The sequence below is a fragment of the Colias eurytheme genome, chromosome 29 (assembly GCF_061535395.1).
Source record: "Colias eurytheme isolate Ceu_HAF_F1 chromosome 29, ilColEury1 Martin Lab GWU primary, whole genome shotgun sequence".
Classification (NCBI taxonomy): Eukaryota; Metazoa; Arthropoda; class Insecta; order Lepidoptera; family Pieridae; genus Colias; species Colias eurytheme.
Window position 1 is genome coordinate 254,423 of NC_143008.1, and position 24,296 is coordinate 278,718.

A 24,296-nucleotide genomic window follows, 5' to 3' on the forward strand; every position below is an offset into this window, starting at 1 on the left:
AAAAATACTATCACATTTACACTAGACATTAACAGGGTAGGTATGGCATGTGTCAAATTTCATATTAATGTAATTTTTGTGAATTATTATATAAATAAGTAGCTTGAAATTTTTTGAAATGTATATAATATATCGTCATTACTTAATTAACTTACTTGTGTTGTTATCATTATCCTTCTAATATTATAAATGTTACTATTTCACGCAAATATTACTGAACTGATTACAATGAACTTGGATTAACACATAGGATAGGTTTTATCCTGTTGAAAAAATAAATAAAAGTCGACACAGCAAATTAAATAAGTAATTATTATTAACCAACTCTCTATCTATAAATATAGATCCCTCGTAGTTATTAAGTATAGTAGAGCCATTTTAAAATAGGCAACATTTGACAGTTCAACAAAATTCAACAACGTAACCTAGTAACGACGACATAGAATAACAAGATATTTCGTTTTGTTAGAACTGCACATTTGCTTAACTTTTTTCAATTACGACTACATAATATTAATTATAATAATAATGACCGATAAAAGTAATTTTTTTTAAGATTTCATTTTATTTTACTGATAAACCATTCTAAACATAATAAATACCAGAGACGTTACTCTAAAAATCGAAATCTGACATCTAGAATCGAATGCTTCACTTTAATCGATGTTTACTGCGCTCAGGTGCATTACGAAGATTTAAGGAATCTACAACGGTACGACAATATAATAATTCATCAAAACATGGATACGTCATTGTCGCTATTGAATTAATCGTAATTGCAGTTGATGATGATGATATATATAAGTAACTTAATGATTAGGTAAATAATAAACTATTAATTAACTACCTACATTCGTGTTATTATCGATTCGTCATAATATTGTTACTACTCCTCTGTCTATTATTTAGGTATTGCTTATTATGCGTTATTATGCGACGATATTAAGTTAACACAATAATAATATTATAATAAATACGCAATTGTGAATCGTAGTCTCGTTCTCGCGCGGCCTATATAATATTTTGACAATATTAAAACGTGCGGGCGTTGCGGTGTGGTGTGCGTACTATGTACCTACTAGCTGTTAGTACCTGTGACTGTGAATATAATATTGTGACAAATATGTGACATTTATTTATAATATTGTCATTTCGTTATTGTGGCACATTCGTATTGTTATTATTTTTGTATTTAAAGGACGTTAAACATATTCGACCGATCGCCGAACTGTGTGTGTAGCCGGCCGCGCGGTCGTCGTTTGCGTTATGCTGTTCTACAACAGGTCACATTCATCCCCCTAAAAACCATCGCAAACATATTATATGGCGATTACGAATAGTTTCACCTTAACGTCTGTATATCAGTGTATTGAGAGAGCCTTTTTCGAAACGACAATCGGTTTAATTACAGGTGAAATGATAATTTTAAAGTTGACACCGCGCACGCGGATAGCCCTTGGCAAAATTTAAACGTCCATCGCTATCGATGCGCTCCTCGAGCGTCGCGCGGGCTTGCACACTACGAGGGCCGATCTCAAAAGGGACGAGAAACATGTGAAACGTATACTTTTAAACGTTAATTTCACGTAAAATATACGTTCGAACGGAGGCATGTTAGTGAAAAGTTTCAAGCGCGACCGCGAGAAAACGTATCTCGATTGCACGGTTCCCCGTGAGGTAAACCGTCCATTCGATTCCTACACTAGCGACACCGTACGTCGAATACAGTGAAACCTACTAAGTACTACTTATTTAGACTAATTATTATTACATACTATTGTCGACGTAAAGTTGAATTTTAATTAACAAAAATGGCAGACACCGCAGTCGAAACTGAAACTCCGGCGCCAGCGTCGACGCCCGCGAAGAAAGCGCCCAAAGCAGCAGCAGCAGCAGCAGCAGCGGCGTCGGGAGGAGCCAAGAAAGCGGCCAAAGCAAGATTGGCGCACCCGAAGACGTCGGAAATGGTGAACACTGCTATCAGCGATCTCAAAGAGCGTAGCGGCTCTTCCCTGCAGGCGATCAAGAAGTACATATCGGCCACGTACAAGGTGGACGCGGATAAACTGGCGCCGTTCATTAGGAGATATCTCAAGGGCGCCGTCGAATCCGGCACGCTCGTTCAGACGAAGGGCAAGGGCGCATCTGGCTCGTTCAAACTGGAGTCAAAGTCCTCCGCGGCCAAGAAGAAGACCTCTCCGTCGAGCGGAGCCGCCGGCAAGGGCTCCGGAGCGGCGGCGGCCGTCAAGGTGCGCAAATCTGGCGGCGGTGGCAAGGCGCAAGCGGCCGCCAAAAAGACGGCCGTCAACGCAGGCAGCAGGTCCAAGAAGGCGGCGGCAGCCGCCGCCGCAGCAGCGGCCGCAGACTCGTCGTCCTCGCCGTCCAAGTCGAAAGCGTCAGCGGTGAAAGACAAGAAAGTAGCTGCAGGCAGAAAGAAGCCCGCCGCGGCCGCCAAGAAGGCGCCGGCTGCGGGCAAGGCGGCCGCAAAACCCGCCGCAGCAGCGTCGGCCGCCGCGCCGAAGGCTAAGAGGAGTGCCAAACCGCCGACGAAGAAGCCGAAGGCACCGAAACCGAAGAAAGCGGCAACGCCAAAATCCAAAGCGGCCACCGCCAAGAAAGCCTCGGCCGCGTCCAAGAAGTGAACGTGTGGTGTGCGTGCAATCGATCAATCGCAAGCGCAAGCGCAACCTAATTCGACTTCGAGGAAGGTTAAGGTTGGAACTGGTTATGCAGTGCAGCGGCGACGGCGAGTGCATCGGGCACAAGTCTCAGCAAAATAGATACATATTATATATTATCTATCGCCAAAAAGCCCTTCTCAGGGCTAACATATATTTTCGAATGCGCACTCACTACGAACGTTAACGTTTCCTTCCAATTTGCGAGGACGAACAAGCAACTTGTAGGTACCTACACAATAAAACTACAATTATTACAATTTTACAAATTACATAATAGTTATGTAACATCATAATATATTATAGTAGCAACTAGCAACATGCATGCACAATATAATAACAACAAGAAAATCAAATCTACTACTAACTAATCTACAGCTTTACGTTAGGTTAGGTTTAGGTTTAGGTTTAGGTTTAGGTTAGGTTAGGTTAGGTTAGGTTTCTTAAAAAAAAACTACACAGAAATAGGAGCCCCGCGAAGCGGGGCTCCGTCGACGCGCAATGAAATAAGGAATAAATAAAAAAAAACATCAAAATATACCTACGTAATACGTACGGTAAACACACACGTTACTTTTTACCTTCAACTTGCAAAATAAAATATTATGTAACTATTCATCGCACACTGCAACACGCTACCACACAGACAGACACAGACACAGACACAGACACAGCACAGACACCGCCCGCCCGCCCCACACCAGCGCACGCCGCCCGACCGACCGCCCGCCCGACGCCCGACTCCCGATAGTACATTTTACCGAAACTTACTAAATACCTACTCTCTAAAATCTATACATACCTACTGCTATGAATAATTATTATTAATACCTAATTATTGATGGTTGTCTAGACAACACAGTCTGTTTCTGTCACCTGACAAGTTACTTTAAAAACAATCAACTAATCGTTATTATTATGAGTAACTAGCGGTCCGCCCCGGCTTCGCCCGTGGTAGGTACATATTTACGTTTTCTCTACATAAAAACCATCCTCGTACTTCAAGGAATATAATAAAAAAAAAAAAGAATTATCGAAATCGGTTCAGCCGTTCCCGAGTTATGCGCTTACCAACACATTTTGCGATTCATTTTTATATAATATGAGTAATAATAATATTTGGGGATGCTGTACACCGAATCAAAAAAAAAAATAATATTAATTAAAAGATGCTTAAATATTGTTTGTGTGTGAAATGCGAAAAAAAAAATTAACATTTTGTAAATAAATAAAATATTATATTGTACATAACAATATATTATTATTATTTGACACGGTCGTGTTCACTGCGCATCGCTCGTCGTTTGTGTTCGCTCGCATTTCACGGCGTCATGCCCACCGCAATCACTAGGACGCGTAGCCGTACACGGTACAATATATATTAAATCCGATGGTAATGTTTAAAAAAAACATACTTTAGTGATCGGCGCGTATCGTTGTACGTATCAGTTTTTCGTTTATTATACTGTCAAAGAAGAAAACCGTAAATAATGTCTGGACGCGGTAAAGGCGGTAAAGTGAAGGGGAAGGCAAAGTCACGTTCCAACCGTGCCGGTCTGCAGTTCCCCGTCGGCCGTATTCACAGATTGCTCAGGAAGGGCAATTACGCGGAGCGCGTGGGCGCCGGTGCCCCGGTCTACCTGGCGGCCGTGATGGAGTACCTGGCGGCTGAAGTTCTCGAGTTGGCCGGCAACGCGGCGCGCGACAACAAGAAGACTAGAATTATTCCGAGACATCTGCAATTGGCCATACGTAACGACGAAGAGCTGAACAAGCTCCTCTCCGGCGTGACCATAGCACAGGGCGGTGTATTGCCTAACATTCAGGCTGTGCTGCTGCCCAAGAAGACGGAGAAGAAGGCCTAATTGGATTGCATTGCATTGCATTGCATTTACCAATAACGATACAATTACATATTTTTATGTATGTTCATCATAATATTATTATGAATTGTTCAAAAGGCCCTTTTCAGGGCCGCAATATATGTCTTGACAACAACGATAGATAGAGTTTCTAGCAGCCTAAACTCTCATCTCTTCAGTGATCGTTTACCATTTGACACGTACACCAGAACATGAATAATATTAATCTATGTACAATAAACTAGCTGCGCTCCGCGGTTTCACCCGCATTTAATATTATATTATAATATAGCCTTTAACCCTAGAACCGTACCCGTATTAAAAAAAGTAACATTCATTTGAGTCTTTTTAATTTAATTTATAATGGCATTTTTGTATTTGATCAGTAGTTCCTGAGATTAGCGCGTTCAAACAAACAAACAAACTCTTCAGCTTTATAATATTAGGATATATTATGTAGATAAGAATTATACATAATAATTATTATAGATGTTTAATTGTTTAGTTTATAATAAACCCCTTCTTGTTGAACGCATCAAAATCCGTTCCGTTTCATTTTATGTTTGTTTGTAATATATATTATAATAACTAGCTGTGCCCCGCGGTTTCACCCGCATTGCTCCGCTCCTATTGGTCTTAGCGTGATTATATTATATTATAGCCTATAGCCTTCCTCGATAAATGGGCTATCTAACACCGAAATAATTTCTGAAATTCGATTAGTAGTTCCTGAGATTAGCGTGTTCAAATAAACAAACAAACTCTTCAGCTTTATAATATGATTGTTTTCCTATCCTGAAGATTAAGATAAATTATGTAAATTGAATCTTACTATTGTGACAAATATCTGCTCGATGTACGTATTCGAAGCTGATACTGGACTATTTCTCCTTTCTGCAGAGGACAATACCTATATTGTGTTTTCTAGATGATTGCGCAAGTCACTTCGTTTTCGTCAAGCGGGAAACTTGGAATATTGAAAGTAGGGAGGCGAGCAACTGTTTTCATACTTCGTATTGTGTAAGCTGGAAATTTAAATAAATATTAAATCAAGTAAAATTTGATTTATTTAAAGAAAAACCCTTTCCCGTAGGATTTCCGGGATAAAACCTATCTTATGTCCTTTCTCGGGTATCAAAATATCTCTATACCAAATTTCAATCAATCAATATTATAATATCAATATTATATTTATTTTGACAGACATCGTCAGTTTGATTTATTGGTGTCAATTAAAAAAAATAAAAAAGTTTAACACAAATAAGGTTTCATATATTATCTTTAATTAAGATACATATTTTAAAATAAAACCCTCCTTGATGATTCCCAATTCGACTGTAGTCTGTACTGTTATTTTACCTTAGCCTTATGTGATTTAAAAAAAAAATAAAATGCCAAATGTAAACATCTAAATGATTCACCGCATGTTCACCGCCCACTGTGTGGAGGGGACGCTTACGCTCCACGGTATTGGCCGATAACCAAAAGTGCTAGCTCGCATTACTAACCGACGGCCGTAACGCCGTGTGGCGCGATCTGGACCGGTTTTATACAGAAACGGAAAAAATTTGGAATATACAGTTTCAATTGATTGTACTTATACTACAACAAGCAACATGCCGCCAAAAACGAGTGGAAAGGCCGCCAAGAAGTCCGGAAAAGCGCAGAAGAACATCTCCAAGTCTGACAAGAAAAAGAAGAAGCACAAGAGGAAGGAGAGCTACGCCATTTACATTTACAAGGTGCTCAAGCAGGTCCACCCCGACACCGGTATCTCCTCGAAGGCCATGTCCATCATGAACTCGTTCGTGAACGACATTTTCGAGCGCATCGCCGCGGAGGCGTCCCGGCTCGCTCACTACAACAAGCGGTCGACCATCACGTCGCGAGAGGTGCAAACCTCCGTGCGGCTGCTGCTGCCCGGCGAGCTCGCCAAGCACGCGGTCAGCGAGGGCACAAAGGCTGTCACCAAGTACACGAGCTCCAAGTGAGCGGTGAGCGGTCGTCGGGACAACGGCGTGGCGTGTTCGACTTATCGAACGCCCGCTCGCTCGCGTTTTGTGTTTATTATTATTATATACTATCAAAACAACAACGGCCCTTTTCAGGGCCACAATATATTTCATGAATGAATTGTGTGTGTGTGTACACGCCAAAAATACGTTTCTCCAACACGAACAACAGCAGTGAGAAAAAAAAAACCTAAAGTTGTAATTTTGAAATTCGAATTTCGAATTATACGTTCAACAATAATTATTAACGTTGGTCATATTTTGTGGGTATGATTTATTTTATTTTATTTACAAACTAGGGCTTCGCCCGTGGTACATATTATTTCGCAATAATAAAAAGTAGCCTATGTATGTTCTTTCTCAGCGTCTAAAGATTGCCTGTGCCAAATTTCATCAAAATCGGTCCAGTAGTTTTGATGATGACAAATAAAAACAAATTCATAATAAATTATATACCATCATGATTTGGCTCGATATTTTTATACATGTTACATAATTTTTTTTCACTCACAACCATTTTATTACTTATATATTAATATAACAACGCAATGCGATTTCATGTACTATCTTTGAATCAATATTATATTTATTTTGACAGACATCGTCAGTTTGATTTATTGGTGTCAATTTAAAAAAATAAAAAAGTTTAACACAAATAAGGTTTCATATCTTTAATTAAGTTAAGATATTAAATAAAATCCTCCTTGATGATTCCCAATTCGACTGTAGTCTGTACTGTTATTTTACCTCAGCCTTATGTCAAAACGTAAATTTAATTGATATACAACAAAAAATTAATAATATTAATTATTAAATGGAGAAATAATTAAACTTGTACAGTTAATTTGAAGTTATTTTTTTTTTAATAACTGTTTAACAAATAAATGGTAGATTGATTAGTTATCGCCCGCGGCTGTGCCTGCATTGTTCAGAACGTAACAAATTATATATACTAAAAGCTTCCTCGAGATGCAGCCTATCTATTGAAATAAACCGCATCAAAATCGGTTCTCTAGTTTTAATTATACAAATTTATATAGGGAATATAGCACACACGGACAGACATTCAAACCGATTTTCTGTTATATTTATATAGTTTTGTGTTTTGCAATAGTTTTGGTAAATTAATATTTTGTACTAGATTTCCGCCCGCGGCTTCGCCCGCGTTTTCAAAGGAAAACCCGCATAGTTCCCGTTCCCGCGGGATTTCCGGGATAAAACCTACCCTATGTGTTAATCCAAGTTACCTTCTATATGTGTGCTAAATTTCATTGTAATCGGTTCAGTAGTATTTTTCCGGACGTATAGAAATTTTCCTGGTGTATGGAAATTTTCCGGACTGAGAAAATTTTTCCTAACCTAACCTAACCTAACCTAACCTAACCTCTCCTAACCTAACCTAACCTCTCCTAACCTAACCCAACCTAACCCAACCTAACCTAACCTAACCTAACCTAACCTAACCTAACCTAACCTAACCTAACCTAACCTCTCCTAACCTAACCTAACCTAACCTAACCTAACCTAACCTAACCTAACCTAACGTAACCTAACCTAACCTAACCTAACGTAACCTAACGTAACCTAACCTAACCTAACCTAACCTAACGTAACCTAACCTAACCTAACCTAACCTAACCTAACCTCTCCTAACCTAACGTAACCTAACGTAACCTAACGTAACCTAACCTAACCTAACCTAACCTAACGTAACCTAACCTCTCCTAACCTAACGTAACCTAACGTAACCTAACGTAACCTAACCTAACGTAACCTAACCTAACCTAACCTAACCTAACCTAACCTAACCTAACCTCTCCTAACCTAACCTAACCTAACCTCTCCTAACCTAACCTAACCTAACCTAACCTAACCTAACCTAACCTCTCCTAACCTAACCTAACCTAACCTAACCTAACCTAACCTAACCTAACCTAACCTAACCTAACCTAACCTAACCTAACCTAACCTAACCTAACCTAACCTAACCTAACCTAACCTAACCTAACCTAACCTAACCTAACCTAACGTAACCTAACGTAACCTAACCTAACCTAACCTATCCTTTTCCACCTTATAGAAATTTTTCCTGACGTATAGAAATTTTCCTGGCTTATATAAATGTTCCTGACTTATAGAAATTTTCCGGACTTATAAAAATTCTCCTGTCTTATAGAAATTTTCCTTTCTTATGGAATAATCAAGTTGAAGATTACTCGAGATCTCAAAAACGGCGCAACGGATTTTGATGCGGTTTATTTTAATAGATATAATTTTTAAATGTTCATAAAATTTGCAACCGAACGAGGCCGCGGCGAATTTCTAGTTAGGTATATTATGAACGTATTATGTATTTGTTGGTATTTTTTTTTTTTTTTTTTAGTGCTGTTTTGTTTTGGTATACGAAAATACCTATGTAGAGTATGAAGTAAAATAAATATAGTTTGAAAAACTAAAAAACACGCTTTCAAGTTAGATACATACCACTAAAAAGTAGAAAATAATAATTCTTTAATCTTGTAATCAAGCAATAACCAAGACATATTTTATTTTTGAACGCATTTTTATGAAACTTTGCACCTATGTAGAGTATGTATGAAGTAAAATAAAAAAGTAGAATAATTTCCATCCATTTTGGATAAGGTACATGTAAATTTAATGAATAGATCCAGTACGACCATACCATAATGACGAACATAACAATATTATGACATGGGCTGTGTATGACATTGACAATATTATGACAGTGCAGATTGCACATTGCACATTGAAGATCGTTTTTTTTTTTTGTTTTCGAGTTCGAGTAGTTAATTTTGCATCAGGAATCGTGCAAATCCAACACAAAACTTTGATTATTATTATTTTATCTCTCTTTTCTCGACATACACACCGCGCGAACGGTTACTTATCGATGTCTCTCTCGCACTCGACTACGATGAATAACGAAACGGAGACGAGTGTACCTAATGTGTTTATAAAAACGGCGTCGTACCCGTTTTCGTATTCATTCGAAGCGCAACCACTTCTCCGTGCGGTCGTATTTGTTGTTTTATTTCTCTATAATAAATATAGTGAATTCGAATTTCGAACAAGCCCCCCGGTCACAATGGCTCGCACAAAGCAGACCGCTCGCAAGTCCACCGGTGGAAAGGCGCCGAGGAAGCAGCTCGCCACCAAAGCGGCCCGCAAGAGTGCGCCCGCAACCGGTGGCGTGAAGAAGCCCCATCGCTACAGGCCCGGCACGGTTGCTCTGCGTGAGATTCGTCGCTACCAGAAGAGCACTGAGCTACTGATCCGCAAGTTGCCGTTCCAACGTCTCGTTCGTGAGATAGCGCAGGACTTCAAGACCGACCTCCGCTTCCAGAGCTCGGCCGTCATGGCCCTGCAGGAGGCGAGCGAAGCGTACCTCGTAGGTCTATTTGAAGACACCAATCTGTGCGCTATACACGCTAAGAGAGTGACCATTATGCCAAAGGACATTCAATTGGCCCGCCGTATCCGTGGTGAACGCGCCTAAGATCCGTTTGTTGTTTGCATTGTTCGTGTCTCGTGTCGTGTCGTGTGGTGTGTGGTTTCAATATGAAATAACATAACATAACATGACATAGCACAGAGGACACGTCATCGGACATCGAATGTTAAAAAAAAAAGGCCCTTTTCAGGGCCGCACGTGATTCATTTTAATAGTAGGTACCTAACCTAACTATAAACGTTTTCCACTGTGCAGTAACGGAAACATACAACGAAATATCTAATAATATAATGATAATATTGTTATGAGAATGATAAAATGTATTAATATTATTATATTACTATTATAAACAGAAAACTTACCTACCTGATGAATTTTAGATTTTAGTAATGTAATCATTCAGTAGCCATTAACTTTAAATTCTTCTTATGAAATAGTTTTATTTAATACTAGCGGTCCGCCCCGGCTTCGCCCGTGGTACATGTTTACGTTTTCTCTACATAAAAACCATCCTCGTACTTCCAGGAATATAATAAAAAAAGAATTATCGAAATCGGTTCAGCCGTTTTCGAGTTATGCGCTTACCAACACATTTTGCGATTCATTTTTATATATAAGAAGATTATAAATGCGAAAGTTGTTGATGGATGGACGTATGTATGTATGTGTTGAACCGATTACAATGAAATTTAGCACACATAATAATAGAGAGATAATAGAGTACAAGTGAAATGATAGTGAGTGTTGTAGTTTTGCGCGCGTGGGGAAACATATCCATAATACAATAATATATAATATTGTGGAATTAATGAATCGTATGCGGCCCTGAAAAGGGCCTTTTTGTTGTTAATTTGTTTGTTTCAAAATCATCGCCGTGGTGGTCTTTTTTTTTTTTTTTTTTTTTTGTGTGGTGTCTCTCAATGTTAGCCAGAAGGGCTTCTACATTTTAACGCGGACGCGGGGGTGAACTGAAGGTTCACCCTGGTAGCGACATGCACAAGGGCGTCCCCCCTTGACGGGGACCACGAACCTCGGCTTGAGCTGTCGCTTGAGTGGAGGAGGCCAGAAGGGCCCTAATCGGACGGGCGCTCACCCGGGTGGGCGCGGGAACGCGGAACAAGGGACCTCGTCTTCGCCGGCGAAGACGGTGTACGCTTTCTGCTGTGGTGTGTGCGGTGTCGCGGTTGGTTCGACGTTGGGCTTCAATCGCCGAGTCTAGCCGTGCGTTGGCTTTGGTAATGTCGTCGTCGGAGTCGTCCAAGACGTGTCTCGGCCGCCTGCGACGACGAGTGGGATCGGGGTTCGCGACGTATGCGATGGCCTTTGTCACCAATGGGTTGGGGTGGTTTTTAGCCTTGTCGAAGTAGCGCTTAGACGCTTGCTTCATCCATTGGGCTATGGTGGGGAGTTCTAGGTCCCTATGTAGGTCCACGTTACGCACGAACCAGGGCGCTCCAGTCGCCGTTCTCATGAACCGCGACTGAATCGTCTGGAGCTTGTGTATGGAGCTGGGAGCGCAATGCGCGAAAACTACACTACTATAAGTGAGGATAGGACGGACCACCGTTTTGTAAAGTGTCACCTTATGTCTAAGGGACATTTTACTGCGACTGTTTATAAGGTAATAGAGCCGGCTAAGAACATAGCTGGCTTTCTTACGGACTGCCTTAATGTGGGCTTTAAATGACATGTGTGCGTCTAGAGTGACGCCTAAGAATTTGGTGTGCTTTTGCCACGGAATGACTTGGCCATAGAGTTTGACACTATCTATGGCCTCGGGGCCGCCGCGCCTGAAGAGCACGGCGGCGCTCTTGTCGGGGTTCACAGTGATACCCCATTTGCGAAACCATTTGCCTAGTGCATCGGTCGCGGATTGTAGGAGTGGAGTTATTCTTTTGCGGTATGGACTCGACACGTAGAGTGCCGTGTCGTCCGCGAAGAGGGATAGTTGCACTTTATCGTGCTTAGGGATGTCGCTAGTGTATAGCGCGAATAGGAGGGGCGACAAGACGGAGCCCTGAGGGACTCCGGCCTGGATGGGACGTGAAGACGAGAGCGTGCCGTCTAGTCTGTAGCGGAAGGACCGGTTAGACAAGTAGTCTCGTATGATGAACACGAGACTGTCTGGCACGCCGAGAGTGTACAGTTTGTAAATCAAACCGTTGTGCCAGACCTTGTCGAACGCCTTCGCTACGTCAAAGAAGACCGCTCCCGTTCTGTGGGGTGTGAGGCGGGTGAGGCCCGCGAGAATGTACTCCGTGATGCGGTGTATTTGGTGAGGACATGAGTGAGCTCGCCTAAAGCCGAACTGTTCGTCCGGGAGCAGTTTTTTGGCAATGACTGCGTCCCAGAGGCGTTTAGAGATGATTCTCTCATAGATTTTCCCCAGAGAGCTGAGGAGACTGATGGGACGGTAACTAGATGCCACGTTCCGGGGTTTGCCCGGTTTGTGGATCCCGATCACAATTGCTTCCTTCCACTTAGCGGGGAAGGTACAATTGGCCAGGAGACAATTAAAGGTGGCTACTAGGAGAGCGATAAGGGCGGGCGGCAGGCTTTTTAGAGCTCTATTGGGAATAGAGTCTCCGCCTGGGGACTTCCTATTGGCAAGTGACTTGATAAGTGATTTTACTTCGGTGGCCGTCGTTGGTGACAAGGGCTCGGCATCGATACGAGGGGTTTCGGTAAAACGTGCGATCTCTTGATTAACTACGTTAATGTGAGTCGAGTCGGTCATGTCGAGATTGGGGGAACATTGTTCCTCTAAACTGTCAGCTAAGCATTCGGCCTTCTCAAAATCGTCAAAAGCGGGAGGTTGGTCAGGACGAATGAGCGGTGGCGTGGCGGCAATACCATCAGATTTGAGAGTCCTCGCAAGCCGCCAGTAGGCAGTGTGCGAGGGAGAGAGATCGCTAAGTAAAGAGTCCCACCGCTCGTTGCGTATTTCGTGAATTCGTTCTCTTACCTCTCTCTGTAAGGAACGAAGTATTCTACGGTTTTCGTCTGTCGGTGCTCGGTCGTAGGCGCGCGTCGCCGCGTTCTTATCGCCCACCAGCCTTCGTACGTCCGGGGGCAGATCCAACCGGTGGCCGAGGCCAACGGGGACCCGCCGGGACGCGTATTCAATCTTGGATTGAATGTGGCTGGTGACCGAGGAGACCGCGTCGAGCGCCTCTACGACCGTGTCGATTTTGTCAGGTACAGACTCCAGCTCTGGCGAGTCGACGGGCTGTAAGGCCTCGTGCAACTTTCGCCAGTCTACCTTCGTCATGTACTCTACGGTGGTGCTATCGGGGGGACCCAGTTCGAACAACACGGGCCTGTGATCAGAGTCGAGCTCGTGCAACGTTTCAACGGAGCGCAACTGTAGCGTCACGTTCCGCATCACCGCCACATCGAGCACGTCCTGTCTGTGTCCCGTGTTCTTCGGAAAATGAGTCGGTTCTAAGGGGCCTACAATCGTGACGTTAAGTAGGTCAGTCAGTCGGTCTAGTCGTTTGCCATTGGCATTCTCGTAGGAGCTATTCCAGTTCCAGTGCTTGCAGTTGAGGTCGCCGGCCAGAATGACCGAGTCGCCCAGTGCAAGCAAGGCTCTGAGATCGCTCTCCAAGATTGCCTTTGACGGTGAGAGATAGACCGAGGCGATTATGACGGGTTGATGACCGGTCATAGACACCTTGATCACTGTGGCTTCTAAGTTAATTAGAGGCGGCGTGTCGATGGGCGTGCAGTGCAAGGCCCTTCTGTAATATATAAGGGTGCCGCCTAAGGGGCTGTTTACGCGGTCGTTACGCACCAACATGTAGTTGGCGATACGCGGATTGCGGTTAAAAGGCTTAAGGAATGTCTCTTGCATTACTAGCACATCGACACGCCGTCTAGTGACAAAGTCCCTAACTAAGTTAGTCTGTTTGAGAAGGCCGTCCGCGTTAAAAGTAACTACGGAGATCGCTCTAGGTTTAATTCTACTTGTGGTAGCCATTAGGGAGTCTTGTTGAGTTTTATTACCAACTCCCTATGAGCTGCTAATATATGGATTCTCTCTAGGCTGCTTTTGGCATTCCTAAGTTGGTTTGCAACTAGATTTACCTCATCAAAGTTGATTTCATGAATATAATTCATTAAGTAAACGAGGTTTGCGATAGACTCGTCAGGCAAGTCTAATTCGGGTGTGTGCACTTTAGCTGAGGGCTTCGGTGCTATATGTATAGCGGGAGCCGCTGAAGGCGGCACCGCCACGCTCGACTGGGCCTGCGTCACTAGTGACGGAGGTTTCGTCCAAGCGTTTGTCTTGGGAGGTGGAGCCGGTATAAAGACCGGCTTTGGTTGTGGGGGTTGAGCCCCGGCGCGGGCGATCCCGCGAGGTTTGTTCGCCTTCTGGCGACCCCCCGCCCTGTGTTTGGGAGCCTTCGGGCAACCCCGGTAGTTCGCGGGGTGACCCGAAGTCTCACATAGTACGCAGGACGGTGGATCCTCATTAGGCAAATCTTTGGACCTCGTGCAATCCTCCGTGCCGTGGTCGCCTAAACATTTGACGCAGCGAGGCCGCGAAAAACAGTTACGAGCAGAGTGCCCGTAAAGTTGACAGCGATGACACTGTCTAATATAGCTGTGGGAGTCGGGTGTTTCCACCTTGAGCCCTGAGAGTTTGCAGCAATGCCGCATTTTAAAAATGTCTTTACCCTTCGGGGTACGATCTAGGACCGCGAGGACCATGTCATATGGTGCTTTAGTGATTCTATTGTGCATGCGGAAGCACTCCTGCACAGGGAAACCTTGGTCTTTCAAGTCATTGAAGACTTGATCGGCAGAGATCTCTTTGGGGATCCCTTTTATAACGACTCTTAAAGAGCGTTCCTCCGGAAGGGGGAACGAATGACCGCCTATGTTTTGGTCTCTTAAATATGAAGTGAAAACCCTGTGATGGGTAGACGTTAATAACTGAACTCGAATGTTGTCCTTAGTTGGACGAGCTTTGAAGGGGATACCTTCATTGTCTAGGTAGGCTGAGATCTTCAGCCACGCGGACTTATCCCTCACGTAGACGGGGGGAGGGGAGGGCGGTTTACGCGTCGCGGCGTTGCCCGCGGTCGGGCCTTCGGGTGCCTGAGGGGCGGATGCCTGAGGGGCGGGGGGCGCACGGCTAGGCTCGGCGCGCGCGGAATCGCGAACGGTCGCGTTCCGTTTGGCGGGCGGAGCAGCATTTTTTAGTTTGCGTCTCTTTTTATTTGTAACGGTTTCGAAACCGTCTGACGAATTTGAGGACTCCGCCTCTGAAGCTATTGACTCTGACTCTGGAGCGCTCTCGCACTCCATAACGGTCGGGGCTTCGAACCCCGCTTCGACTGCCACTGGGGACAGCGGTGGGGACTCAGGAGAGTCCCTTAACGGTTGCGCAACGGGCGCGGCAAGTTTTTGAGCCCCGGCGGCGCTGTGTGCTTTAAATGCATCCAGCACCTCCGGGTTCTCCCTGACTAAGAAAGCCATAAAGGCTTTTATATCTAGGTCCTCCAACGAATCGGACATCCTAACGGTTTTTATTTTTCCTAATCGTCGTCCTAGCGGCCCTCCCCGCTTCCGGGCGGGGGGGGGTTGTGTGCCTACACGTATGTATGTGTGTGTGGTGTGTTTGGTGCGTCCCGCTGGTGATAGCGGGGTGAGGTTGTCACTACCTAACAGTTCGCAGGGGTCTTGGAGTGACCCCCTGCGAAAGCGTGACGTGGACCCGTCAGGAGTAGTTCTCGGCCGAGTCCGGGCGCTAGCGAGCAGTTGGAGTACCTGCCCGCCGTGGCAGTGCCTACTAAGAGGACCCCGGACTCACAGTCACCGAAAAGCTCCCGAAGCGGTGAGGCTGTACGCCGTTTATACAAACGTGCGGTATCTGCGCCCCACAGATACTTCCACCGGATGGTGTTAATTTCTCCGAAGCCCGTTTGACACCGTTAGGTGGGCAACGGAGAAACCGCGACTGGCGCGTCGAGAAACAAGAAAGTTAGTTGTACGCTGCGAGTGCAGCTGCGGTTGCACCGCGACTGACCAGGTAGTAAACTACCTGAGCAGGCGGGGTGGGACCGGTCGCTTATCGGTCGCTATTGTTCACAACAAAGGCGCGGGTCACTTCCCGGAATTTGCCTTTCGGCGAATCTCAGGTAGCGGTCCCCCGTCTCTACGGAGAACAATAGACGGCAGGTAGGGCGCTCTTGCTAAGCACGAGTGCTCAGCTCGAGTGCCAAACCCGGTATGCCGTGGTGGTCGTACGCCCATCTTTATTCGTACCAAGAATAATAATTATTAAAAGGCCGAATCGATTGCATGGAAGAATTATTGACGTACGTACGAACGGACGGACGATCTTTGAAGTAACACAATTAATTAACCGCCGAATCCGTAGAGGGTACGTCCCTGACGTTTCAGCGCGTACACGACGTCCATTGCGGTGACGGTCTTCCTCTTTGCGTGCTCGGTGTAAGTGACGGCGTCACGGATCACGTTCTCGAGGAATACCTTGAGAACGCCGCGCGTCTCTTCGTATATCAAACCGGATATACGCTTGACGCCACCCCTGCGAGCGAGACGACGGATCGCGGGCTTCGTGATACCCTGGATGTTGTCACGGAGCACCTTCCTGTGCCGCTTAGCGCCACCTTTTCCGAGCCCCTTGCCTCCTTTACCGCGGCCTGTCATATCGCCGACTGTCTTGCGTTATTCTACTCGTTTACTTGCTTACTCGCTGCGTGCCCGAAAGCTTGTGCGCTTCGCAGCAAGGGTCTTCACACACGCGGCCTCCGTTAGGAGGCTGCGTGGGGGATGCTGTTCAGGACGATTCGTCCTCTGCAGCAGGTTGATAGCGCTGCCCGCTAATACGGGCAGGTCACTGGGAGGACGAATCGCCCTGTTTGGGGATAGAAATATTTGTTAATTGGGGCACAGTATAGGAGACTGTGCCCGACTTTTTAAACCTTTTCGCATTTTGCGAAGACTCGACCGACCTGTGTTTGGTTTTACGAGCCCGTCTTAGACTTGTGTCTAAGCCGGGGACGGACAGGGAACCCGGGAGCGACACAAAACCGATGGGTGTGATAGGAGGCGCCAATTGCGCGTGGGGATAGGCGTAGGAGTGGCTGGGTACGTTGTGTACCGACTGTGAAGGAGTTATGCAGGGTGAGGCGACAGACGGCGCGATAGAGAGCGCCGTCGCAGGCGGGGCTTGCGGGGGTGGGGGCGTTATTTGGGATTGCGCTATTTGCGCGTGGGAGTGGATTTGGTAGGAGGGAATAGTGAGGGGCGCACAAAGTGCGTGGGCGGTAGGTGGCGCTGGAAGCGCGGTATGGGGCGCCGGCATTGTTTGCAATGCCGGTGGTGAGGACGGCGTGTTCGCCTTAGGAGAGGGGGGTGGTAGTAGATCGCGCGGATTTGGACGACGCGACCCGGGAATGGCGCGGTGCGGAGCAATCTCTCGGAGATGGGAATGAGAGGAGGCGTCCGCCCGCGAGAACATATTTTGGGAGAGACGAAGGATAAACTCATCCAGCGTTTCTACACCGAGATCGCTACGTATTAGCTCGTTTCTCACATACCTCGGCGCACCGACGATAGCGCGTAATGCGAGTGACTGCCGCGCACGCATTTTGCGGCGCAGGCTTTCACACACATACACATACCAGGCGGGCGCGGCGTACGTGAGGAGCGGCCGTAGGTAGGTTTTATAAACGCTTACCTTTATACGCAGCGGGAGTTCAGAGTATAACACCGGACGAAGTATGGCGTGGGCGGCTTTGCACTTGTTAATTACCTGCTTCACGTGGCTGTTAAAGCGAAGCCGGCAATCAATAGTTACACCTAGGTAAAGGACGGTATCGGACCATGGGATCTGCTCACCAGCCAAAGTGAGTTGGTGGGAGGGAGTCAAACCACCGAACCGAATCACCTGTGTCTTTCGCGCGTTAACAGATATCCGCCAACGATCGAAATACGCAGGCAACTCATCAAGCCAGCGTTGCGCCTTAACCATCGCATGCGTTGTATTCAACGATGCGGCGATTAAAGCTACATCGTCGGCGTATAGCGCGAGGATTTGATTAGAATTTGGCGCGGGGGAGGGGAAGTCATCTGTGTAGGCGGAGTATAGCGCGGGCGATAAACAGCTGCCCTGCGGGACACCCGCCTGCACAGAGTGGTTTCGGGAAATGGCGGGGGACACGGAAACGTGAAAGGAGCGGTCCGTGAGGAAGGAGTGCAATATCCTCACGAGCCGCGCGGGGCATTGGGTAGTGGTAAGGATCTTATATATAAGACCCTCGTGCCAGACGCGGTCGAAAGCCTTTTCGATATCTAGGAATATTGCGACCGCTCTCTCATTCCTGTTCAAGGCGGAGCTAACATGGTGCAATACTCTAGATACCTGAAGGGTGGTACTGTGTGCCGAGCGAAAGCCGAATTGCTCAGCGCGCGGCGACACGTACGGACGCAGCATAGGCAGCAGTAGTGACTCGAACACTTTGGAGACTGTGCTCAACAAGGTGATGGGTCGATAACTGCCCGCTAAGGAGGCATTCTTGCCGGGTTTGGGGATCATTATTACGCGACCGGTTTTCCACACTGAAGGGAAATGACCGGCGCGCAATATACCGTTAAACAGCCGCGACAAAGCCGCGACTGTTTTACGGGGGAGGTGGCGAAGGGATTCGTTCGTCACGCCGTCCTCACCGGGCGCTTTGCGCAACTTTGTACGCGAAATCGCACGGCGGACGGCGGACGGGGAGGTGAAGAATACTTCCTCAGCGGGCGGTATCGGTGATGCTAGAAAACCTGATAGGTGTTCGTTCACCACTGCTGCGTGGGCGGCGCTCGACGGCGTCAGGGGGTTCGGCTGAAAAACTTGTGCCAGATGTTCGGCGAACAAGTCAGCGCGACCCTGAGGGGCGTATATATAATTACCCGCGGAATCGGTGAGTGGGCGCGCGGGGGCGGCTGAGGATTTAAGCCTGCGACAGAGGTTGTGGAGCGAGGGCCAGTCCTCGGCGGCCGAGTCGATCGCACGGTGCCAGCCCTCGATCCTGTTCGCCTCAAGCGCATCGCTAACTTGCTCTCGCAAACGAGCAAGTTGCCGCTTGAGGGTGGGACAGCGCGAATGCTGCCACTGCCGTCGCAGAGCTCGCTTCCTCTGGATAAGGGCTTTGATATGAGAAGGAATAGGGGGGAGTATGGACGTGGACGGTTTAAGAGTCGTGGCTTGGACAAGAGCGGACTTGAGTGCATCATGCAAGTCATTTGCGAATATCTCCACGTCCTCGGCGCTTGAAACCGCGCGTGAGGGCGTAGAGCGCTCAAGCGCATTCGCAAATAACTCCCAATTAACACAGCGGCGGGAGTAGGATGAGGCAAGCGCGGAACTGTTTGCGGTGATCTCGACCAATACCGGCAGGTGGTCTGAGCCGAGATCGTCCACAATAACAGTTTGCGTCATCGACTGGCGGATCACATTGTGAATCGTAAAGTCGATGACGTCCGCTTGGTGGGAGTCTGTACGAGGATAATGAGTAGGTTCGGAAGGGCCCTCCATAACAATGTCGTTATAATCGATAATGTTATAAAGGGCTTTGCCGTTGCAACAATCGAGGCGGGATAGCCAGTGCGAATGCTTACTGTTCCAGTCACCCGCGGCGATCGTCGGCACGCTCGAGGCGAAAAGACGTTTCACCTCGTTCGTGTCAACTCTCCCCCCGGGCGGCCTGTATACAGCATACATTCGCAGCCTGCCCACCGGAAACTCCGCCTCGATGCCGAGCGCGGAAAAGGATTGGGATGTGAAAGCGGGGAGTGGGGTGTGAGGGATGGACTTGCGGATAAGGATCGCAAGTCCGCGGTACTTACGCCCATACGGGGAGCATTCGTCCTGTCTGTACGAGACGTAGCCAGACGCGCTGAGTTTGTCAGGCGCGCCCAGGTGCGTCTCGTTTAGGAGGACGACGTCTACTCGTTGTTCCCGCATGAGGTGGCGCAGTAGTGTCGCTCTCTCCTTGCTGAGCCCGCTCGCGTTCCAGTAAATGAAGCGGTTACTCACTGTTGAGCGAGAGTCAGCAGGCCCTGCATGATGATGGGGATCGGGTCGGCGCCTTCCTCCAGCGCGGCCAGCATGCTCTGGAGCACCTGGCACGCCACTCGCATCGCAGCCCGCTTGGCTGGGTCGAGTTGTGCCGATGCTGGGCCGAGCTGTGTCGAGCTGGGTTGAGCTGTGCGCTGTTGCAGTACTCGGGCGGGTTCGGGTAAGTTCGGCTGCGTTCGTTGCGCCGAAGTTACCCGAGCGGAGGTCGGCGGTTGCGCTCGTGTATGCTCGGGCTGGCGCTGCTGCGCATGCGCCGGCGCCTGCGGAATGTGCGCGGGCGGGCCGGCGGGGAGCACGGAGGCGGTAGCGGTCCGAGGGGGCTGCGTGCGGGAACGTTTCTTACCGCTGCGCCCCTTTCGGTTTCTTTTTGCGGAGGTGGTTGCGGGGGCGTTATTCGCTGCCGCCATGAGACCCGTGGTGAGGGCCTCTCCGCGAGGCACCGGCTCCACGGGCGCGGGTGGCGCCGCCGGCGCGCTGGGCCGCACATTCGGTGCGGCGCGCGGCTGCTGCGGCTGCTGCTGGGTGGTTGTGGTGCGCGCTATCGGGCCCGCCTTCTTGTTGCGGGCCTCGCGCCGCAGCACCGGGCATGAGGCGTGGTTGGCGGGATGTGGTCCCGCGCAATTGGCGCAGATGGGAGGGGCGTCCCTCGGCCGCGGGCAGTCCGCGGTCGCATGGCTCCCGCCACAACGCACACAGGCAAGCGGCCTGTGGCAGTTGTGTGACGAGTGCCGGAAGCCCTGGCACCTGTGACACTGCGCGGGGCCCCGCTTGGAGCGCCACGCCTCAATGGTGACGCCGGGCATGTACAGCAACTCCTTAATTGCGTAGATGCCCGGCGTGAGGTTCTCCGTCTTCTTCAAGATGACGAGGAAGATGCAGCCGGGGCGCCCTTTCCGGGCGCGAATGGGCCGCGCGAATTCCGGGTCATATCCCCGGTCGCGCAGCGCAGCCATGAGCTCTTCGGGCTGCGTGTTTACCGGCAGCCCGCGGACGGCGACTTTGACACTGCGCTCAGCCTCAGGGGAGTACGAGAACCAGGAGATCTCCTCTCCCTCCTCCTGGATGTGGCGCAGGTACCGGTCGACCGCCCGGTATTCCGCCTCGTCTTGGGGCGAGAAGCGCACGCCAGTCCCGTAGGCGCGCGCGCTCACCTGTCTCCCCAGCGAAGCGGTGATGTTACGTAGGTGAGTCGCCCAGTTTGGGAGCGACTCAACCACGATCGGCGGGTAGCGGGGCGACTTCGGCGCGCCGCTAGGCGGTGCCGTAGTAGCAGTAGTAGGTGCGGGGGCAGTGGCGCTAGGTGGCGCTGCTGTCACCCTCGGTGTGGGGGCGGTCGGCTGCGCAGGCGCACTGGCGCGCTGCAAGCCGGACGGGCCCGGTTGCGGCTCCTCGGCCGCCTCCACGTTGATACGGCGGGGGCGGCGCGGATCACGTGGGTGGAGTGGTGGCACGACGGCGCCTGCACTTACCGCCGCGTAGGTGGGCGGAACGGGTGTGGCTGCGGCCGTGTCTGTCTCCATGGTGTCTGCCATGGCGGTGGTGGTAGCGGATGTAGCGGGGAGGAGGGCGGGAGTCTGGCAAGGCCGCTTGGCCTGCGCCGACTCGACCTGCTCCTCTTCCTCGTCGCTGCTGAGGGGGCGACGGCGCCTCGCCCGTGGCTTGCCCGGAGGGATCGGGAGGACGGCAAGTTTTGCCAATAAAACTTGCTCGTCTTCCGGCGATGGCTCCTCCAGGCAGCCCGGCGGTATGCGCGCCAGGTCGCCTCGCCTCATCTCGATGTACGAGGCCAGCCAGCCGCGCAGCTTGCGCGACAGGAGGCCCGACGAAACGAACCGGTCGATCAGCACGGCATCCGACAAGTATGCGGTCCGTGGTGATACTCCCTGGTCCGGGTCAGGCACCTCCTCTGCGGCGGCGGCCTCAGGTATTCCCCATCGTCGGGGCTGCGTCCAAAAGGGGCGGGAGGGGCGCCCGGGAGCCGAGCTCGACCGGGCTACTCCATCGCGGCCAGTGCGCGTAACGATGCGTGGGCGCGAACTACGCGCGGGGGTCACATTTGTGTGGCCCTGAGAAGGGCCTTTGGGTCCGGCGTGCTCCATCGGGGAGCACGTGGGCGTTTGCCTGCGCTGCTGAAACGTGTTAAACACACATCACCGCCCTCTCCACTTAACGGCTTTCGCCGAGAAACGGCAGGCGGTGCTGCGGGTTATAACCGGGTATAACAGGCAAAGGCGAACTCCACGTGGGGCGACTAGCAGACCGAACTTTACACACAAAGTGGCGCAGACGCTCTGAATTGCGTAAGCAAGAGTGAGACAGCACGAGCGCAAAGCACGTGGTCGGGAGCAACGAGTGAACACGACCAGCGTCCTCGGCAAACGGACTGTCCTGCGCTTCGCGCCATTTCATGTCGACTTTTATACACACACATTATACACGCGTTTCGGTCGGCTCGCCCTCGACGAGCGACGGAGACGGATAGATATATCGTGCATATCGAGGGACTGCGTTAATAATCTTTGAATAATAATAATAATAAATAACTCAATCACAATAATTGACAACATTTCATTTTTTAATCGCATATTTTAAGAGAAATTAAATAAAAAAAAAAAACGATAAATGTGATGATGACGTCATACATACGGAGGAATAAAAAATAAAAATACTATCACATTTACACTAGACATTAACAGGGTAGGTATGGCATGTGTCAAATTTCATATTAATGTAATTTTTGTGAATTATTATATAAATAAGTAGCTTGAAATTTTTTGAAATGTATATAATATATCGTCATTACTTAATTAACTTACTTGTGTTGTTATCATTATCCTTCTAATATTATAAATGTTACTATTTCACGCAAATATTACTGAACTGATTACAATGAACTTGGATTAACACATAGGATAGGTTTTATCCTGTTGAAAAAATAAATAAAAGTCGACACAGCAAATTAAATAAGTAATTATTATTAACCAACTCTCTATCTATAAATATAGATCCCTCGTAGTTATTAAGTATAGTAGAGCCATTTTAAAATAGGCAACATTTGACAGTTCAACAAAATTCAACAACGTAACCTAGTAACGACGACATAGAATAACAAGATATTTCGTTTTGTTAGAACTGCACATTTGCTTAACTTTTTTCAATTACGACTACATAATATTAATTATAATAATAATGACCGATAAAAGTAATTTTTTTTAAGATTTCATTTTATTTTACTGATAAACCATTCTAAACATAATAAATACCAGAGACGTTACTCTAAAAATCGAAATCTGACATCTAGAATCGAATGCTTCACTTTAATCGATGTTTACTGCGCTCAGGTGCATTACGAAGATTTAAGGAATCTACAACGGTACGACAATATAATAATTCATCAAAACATGGATACGTCATTGTCGCTATTGAATTAATCGTAATTGCAGTTGATGATGATGATATATATAAGTAACTTAATGATTAGGTAAATAATAAACTATTAATTAACTACCTACATTCGTGTTATTATCGATTCGTCATAATATTGTTACTACTCCTCTGTCTATTATTTAGGTATTGCTTATTATGCGTTATTATGCGACGATATTAAGTTAACACAATAATAATATTATAATAAATACGCAATTGTGAATCGTAGTCTCGTTCTCGCGCGGCCTATATAATATTTTGACAATATTAAAACGTGCGGGCGTTGCGGTGTGGTGTGCGTACTATGTACCTACTAGCTGTTAGTACCTGTGACTGTGAATATAATATTGTGACAAATATGTGACATTTATTTATAATATTGTCATTTCGTTATTGTGGCACATTCGTATTGTTATTATTTTTGTATTTAAAGGACGTTAAACATATTCGACCGATCGCCGAACTGTGTGTGTAGCCGGCCGCGCGGTCGTCGTTTGCGTTATGCTGTTCTACAACAGGTCACATTCATCCCCCTAAAAACCATCGCAAACATATTATATGGCGATTACGAATAGTTTCACCTTAACGTCTGTATATCAGTGTATTGAGAGAGCCTTTTTCGAAACGACAATCGGTTTAATTACAGGTGAAATGATAATTTTAAAGTTGACACCGCGCACGCGGATAGCCCTTGGCAAAATTTAAACGTCCATCGCTATCGATGCGCTCCTCGAGCGTCGC

The 24,296-nt window shown here is 47.6% G+C and overlaps 5 protein-coding genes across 5 annotated transcripts; 4 read left to right on the forward strand and 1 right to left on the reverse strand.

Annotated features, from left to right (window-relative positions):
* The first annotated feature begins 1,747 nt into the window (after positions 1-1,747).
* On the forward strand, positions 1,748-2,669 carry LOC149895932 (uncharacterized). The gene has a single exon (XM_090118048.1). The coding sequence runs from the start codon at positions 1,812-1,814 to the stop codon at positions 2,640-2,642; it is 831 nt and encodes a 276-aa protein (XP_089974174.1). The 5' UTR covers positions 1,748-1,811; the 3' UTR covers positions 2,643-2,669.
* Positions 2,670-4,025: 1,356 nt separating this feature from the next.
* On the forward strand, positions 4,026-4,877 carry LOC149895933 (histone H2A). The gene has a single exon (XM_090117979.1). It carries the CDS (start codon positions 4,169-4,171, stop codon positions 4,541-4,543), a length of 375 nt encoding a protein of 124 aa, XP_089974105.1. The 5' UTR covers positions 4,026-4,168; the 3' UTR covers positions 4,544-4,877.
* A 1,249-nt stretch (positions 4,878-6,126) lies between these two features.
* Positions 6,127-7,016, forward strand: LOC149895934 (histone H2B). The gene has a single exon (XM_090118121.1). The coding sequence runs from the start codon at positions 6,157-6,159 to the stop codon at positions 6,529-6,531; it is 375 nt and encodes a 124-aa protein (XP_089974247.1). The 5' UTR covers positions 6,127-6,156; the 3' UTR covers positions 6,532-7,016.
* A 2,555-nt stretch (positions 7,017-9,571) lies between these two features.
* Positions 9,572-10,367, forward strand: LOC149895935 (histone H3). Its single transcript, XM_090118007.1, has one exon. The coding sequence runs from the start codon at positions 9,659-9,661 to the stop codon at positions 10,067-10,069; it is 411 nt and encodes a 136-aa protein (XP_089974133.1). The 5' UTR covers positions 9,572-9,658; the 3' UTR covers positions 10,070-10,367.
* Positions 10,368-16,306: 5,939 nt separating this feature from the next.
* LOC149895936 (histone H4) lies at positions 16,307-16,763 on the reverse strand. The gene has a single exon (XM_090118249.1). It carries the CDS (start codon positions 16,706-16,708, stop codon positions 16,397-16,399), a length of 312 nt encoding a protein of 103 aa, XP_089974375.1. The 5' UTR covers positions 16,709-16,763; the 3' UTR covers positions 16,307-16,396.
* Positions 16,764-24,296: the final 7,533 nt, after the last annotated feature.

Coding starts and splice junctions, on each gene's coding strand:
- LOC149895936 (XM_090118249.1), bottom strand. CDS start 16,708: ATGACAGGCCGCGGTAAAGGAGGCAAGGGGCTCGGAAAAGGTGGCGCT.
- LOC149895932 (XM_090118048.1), top strand. CDS start 1,812: ATGGCAGACACCGCAGTCGAAACTGAAACTCCGGCGCCAGCGTCGACG.
- LOC149895933 (XM_090117979.1), top strand. CDS start 4,169: ATGTCTGGACGCGGTAAAGGCGGTAAAGTGAAGGGGAAGGCAAAGTCA.
- LOC149895934 (XM_090118121.1), top strand. CDS start 6,157: ATGCCGCCAAAAACGAGTGGAAAGGCCGCCAAGAAGTCCGGAAAAGCG.
- LOC149895935 (XM_090118007.1), top strand. CDS start 9,659: ATGGCTCGCACAAAGCAGACCGCTCGCAAGTCCACCGGTGGAAAGGCG.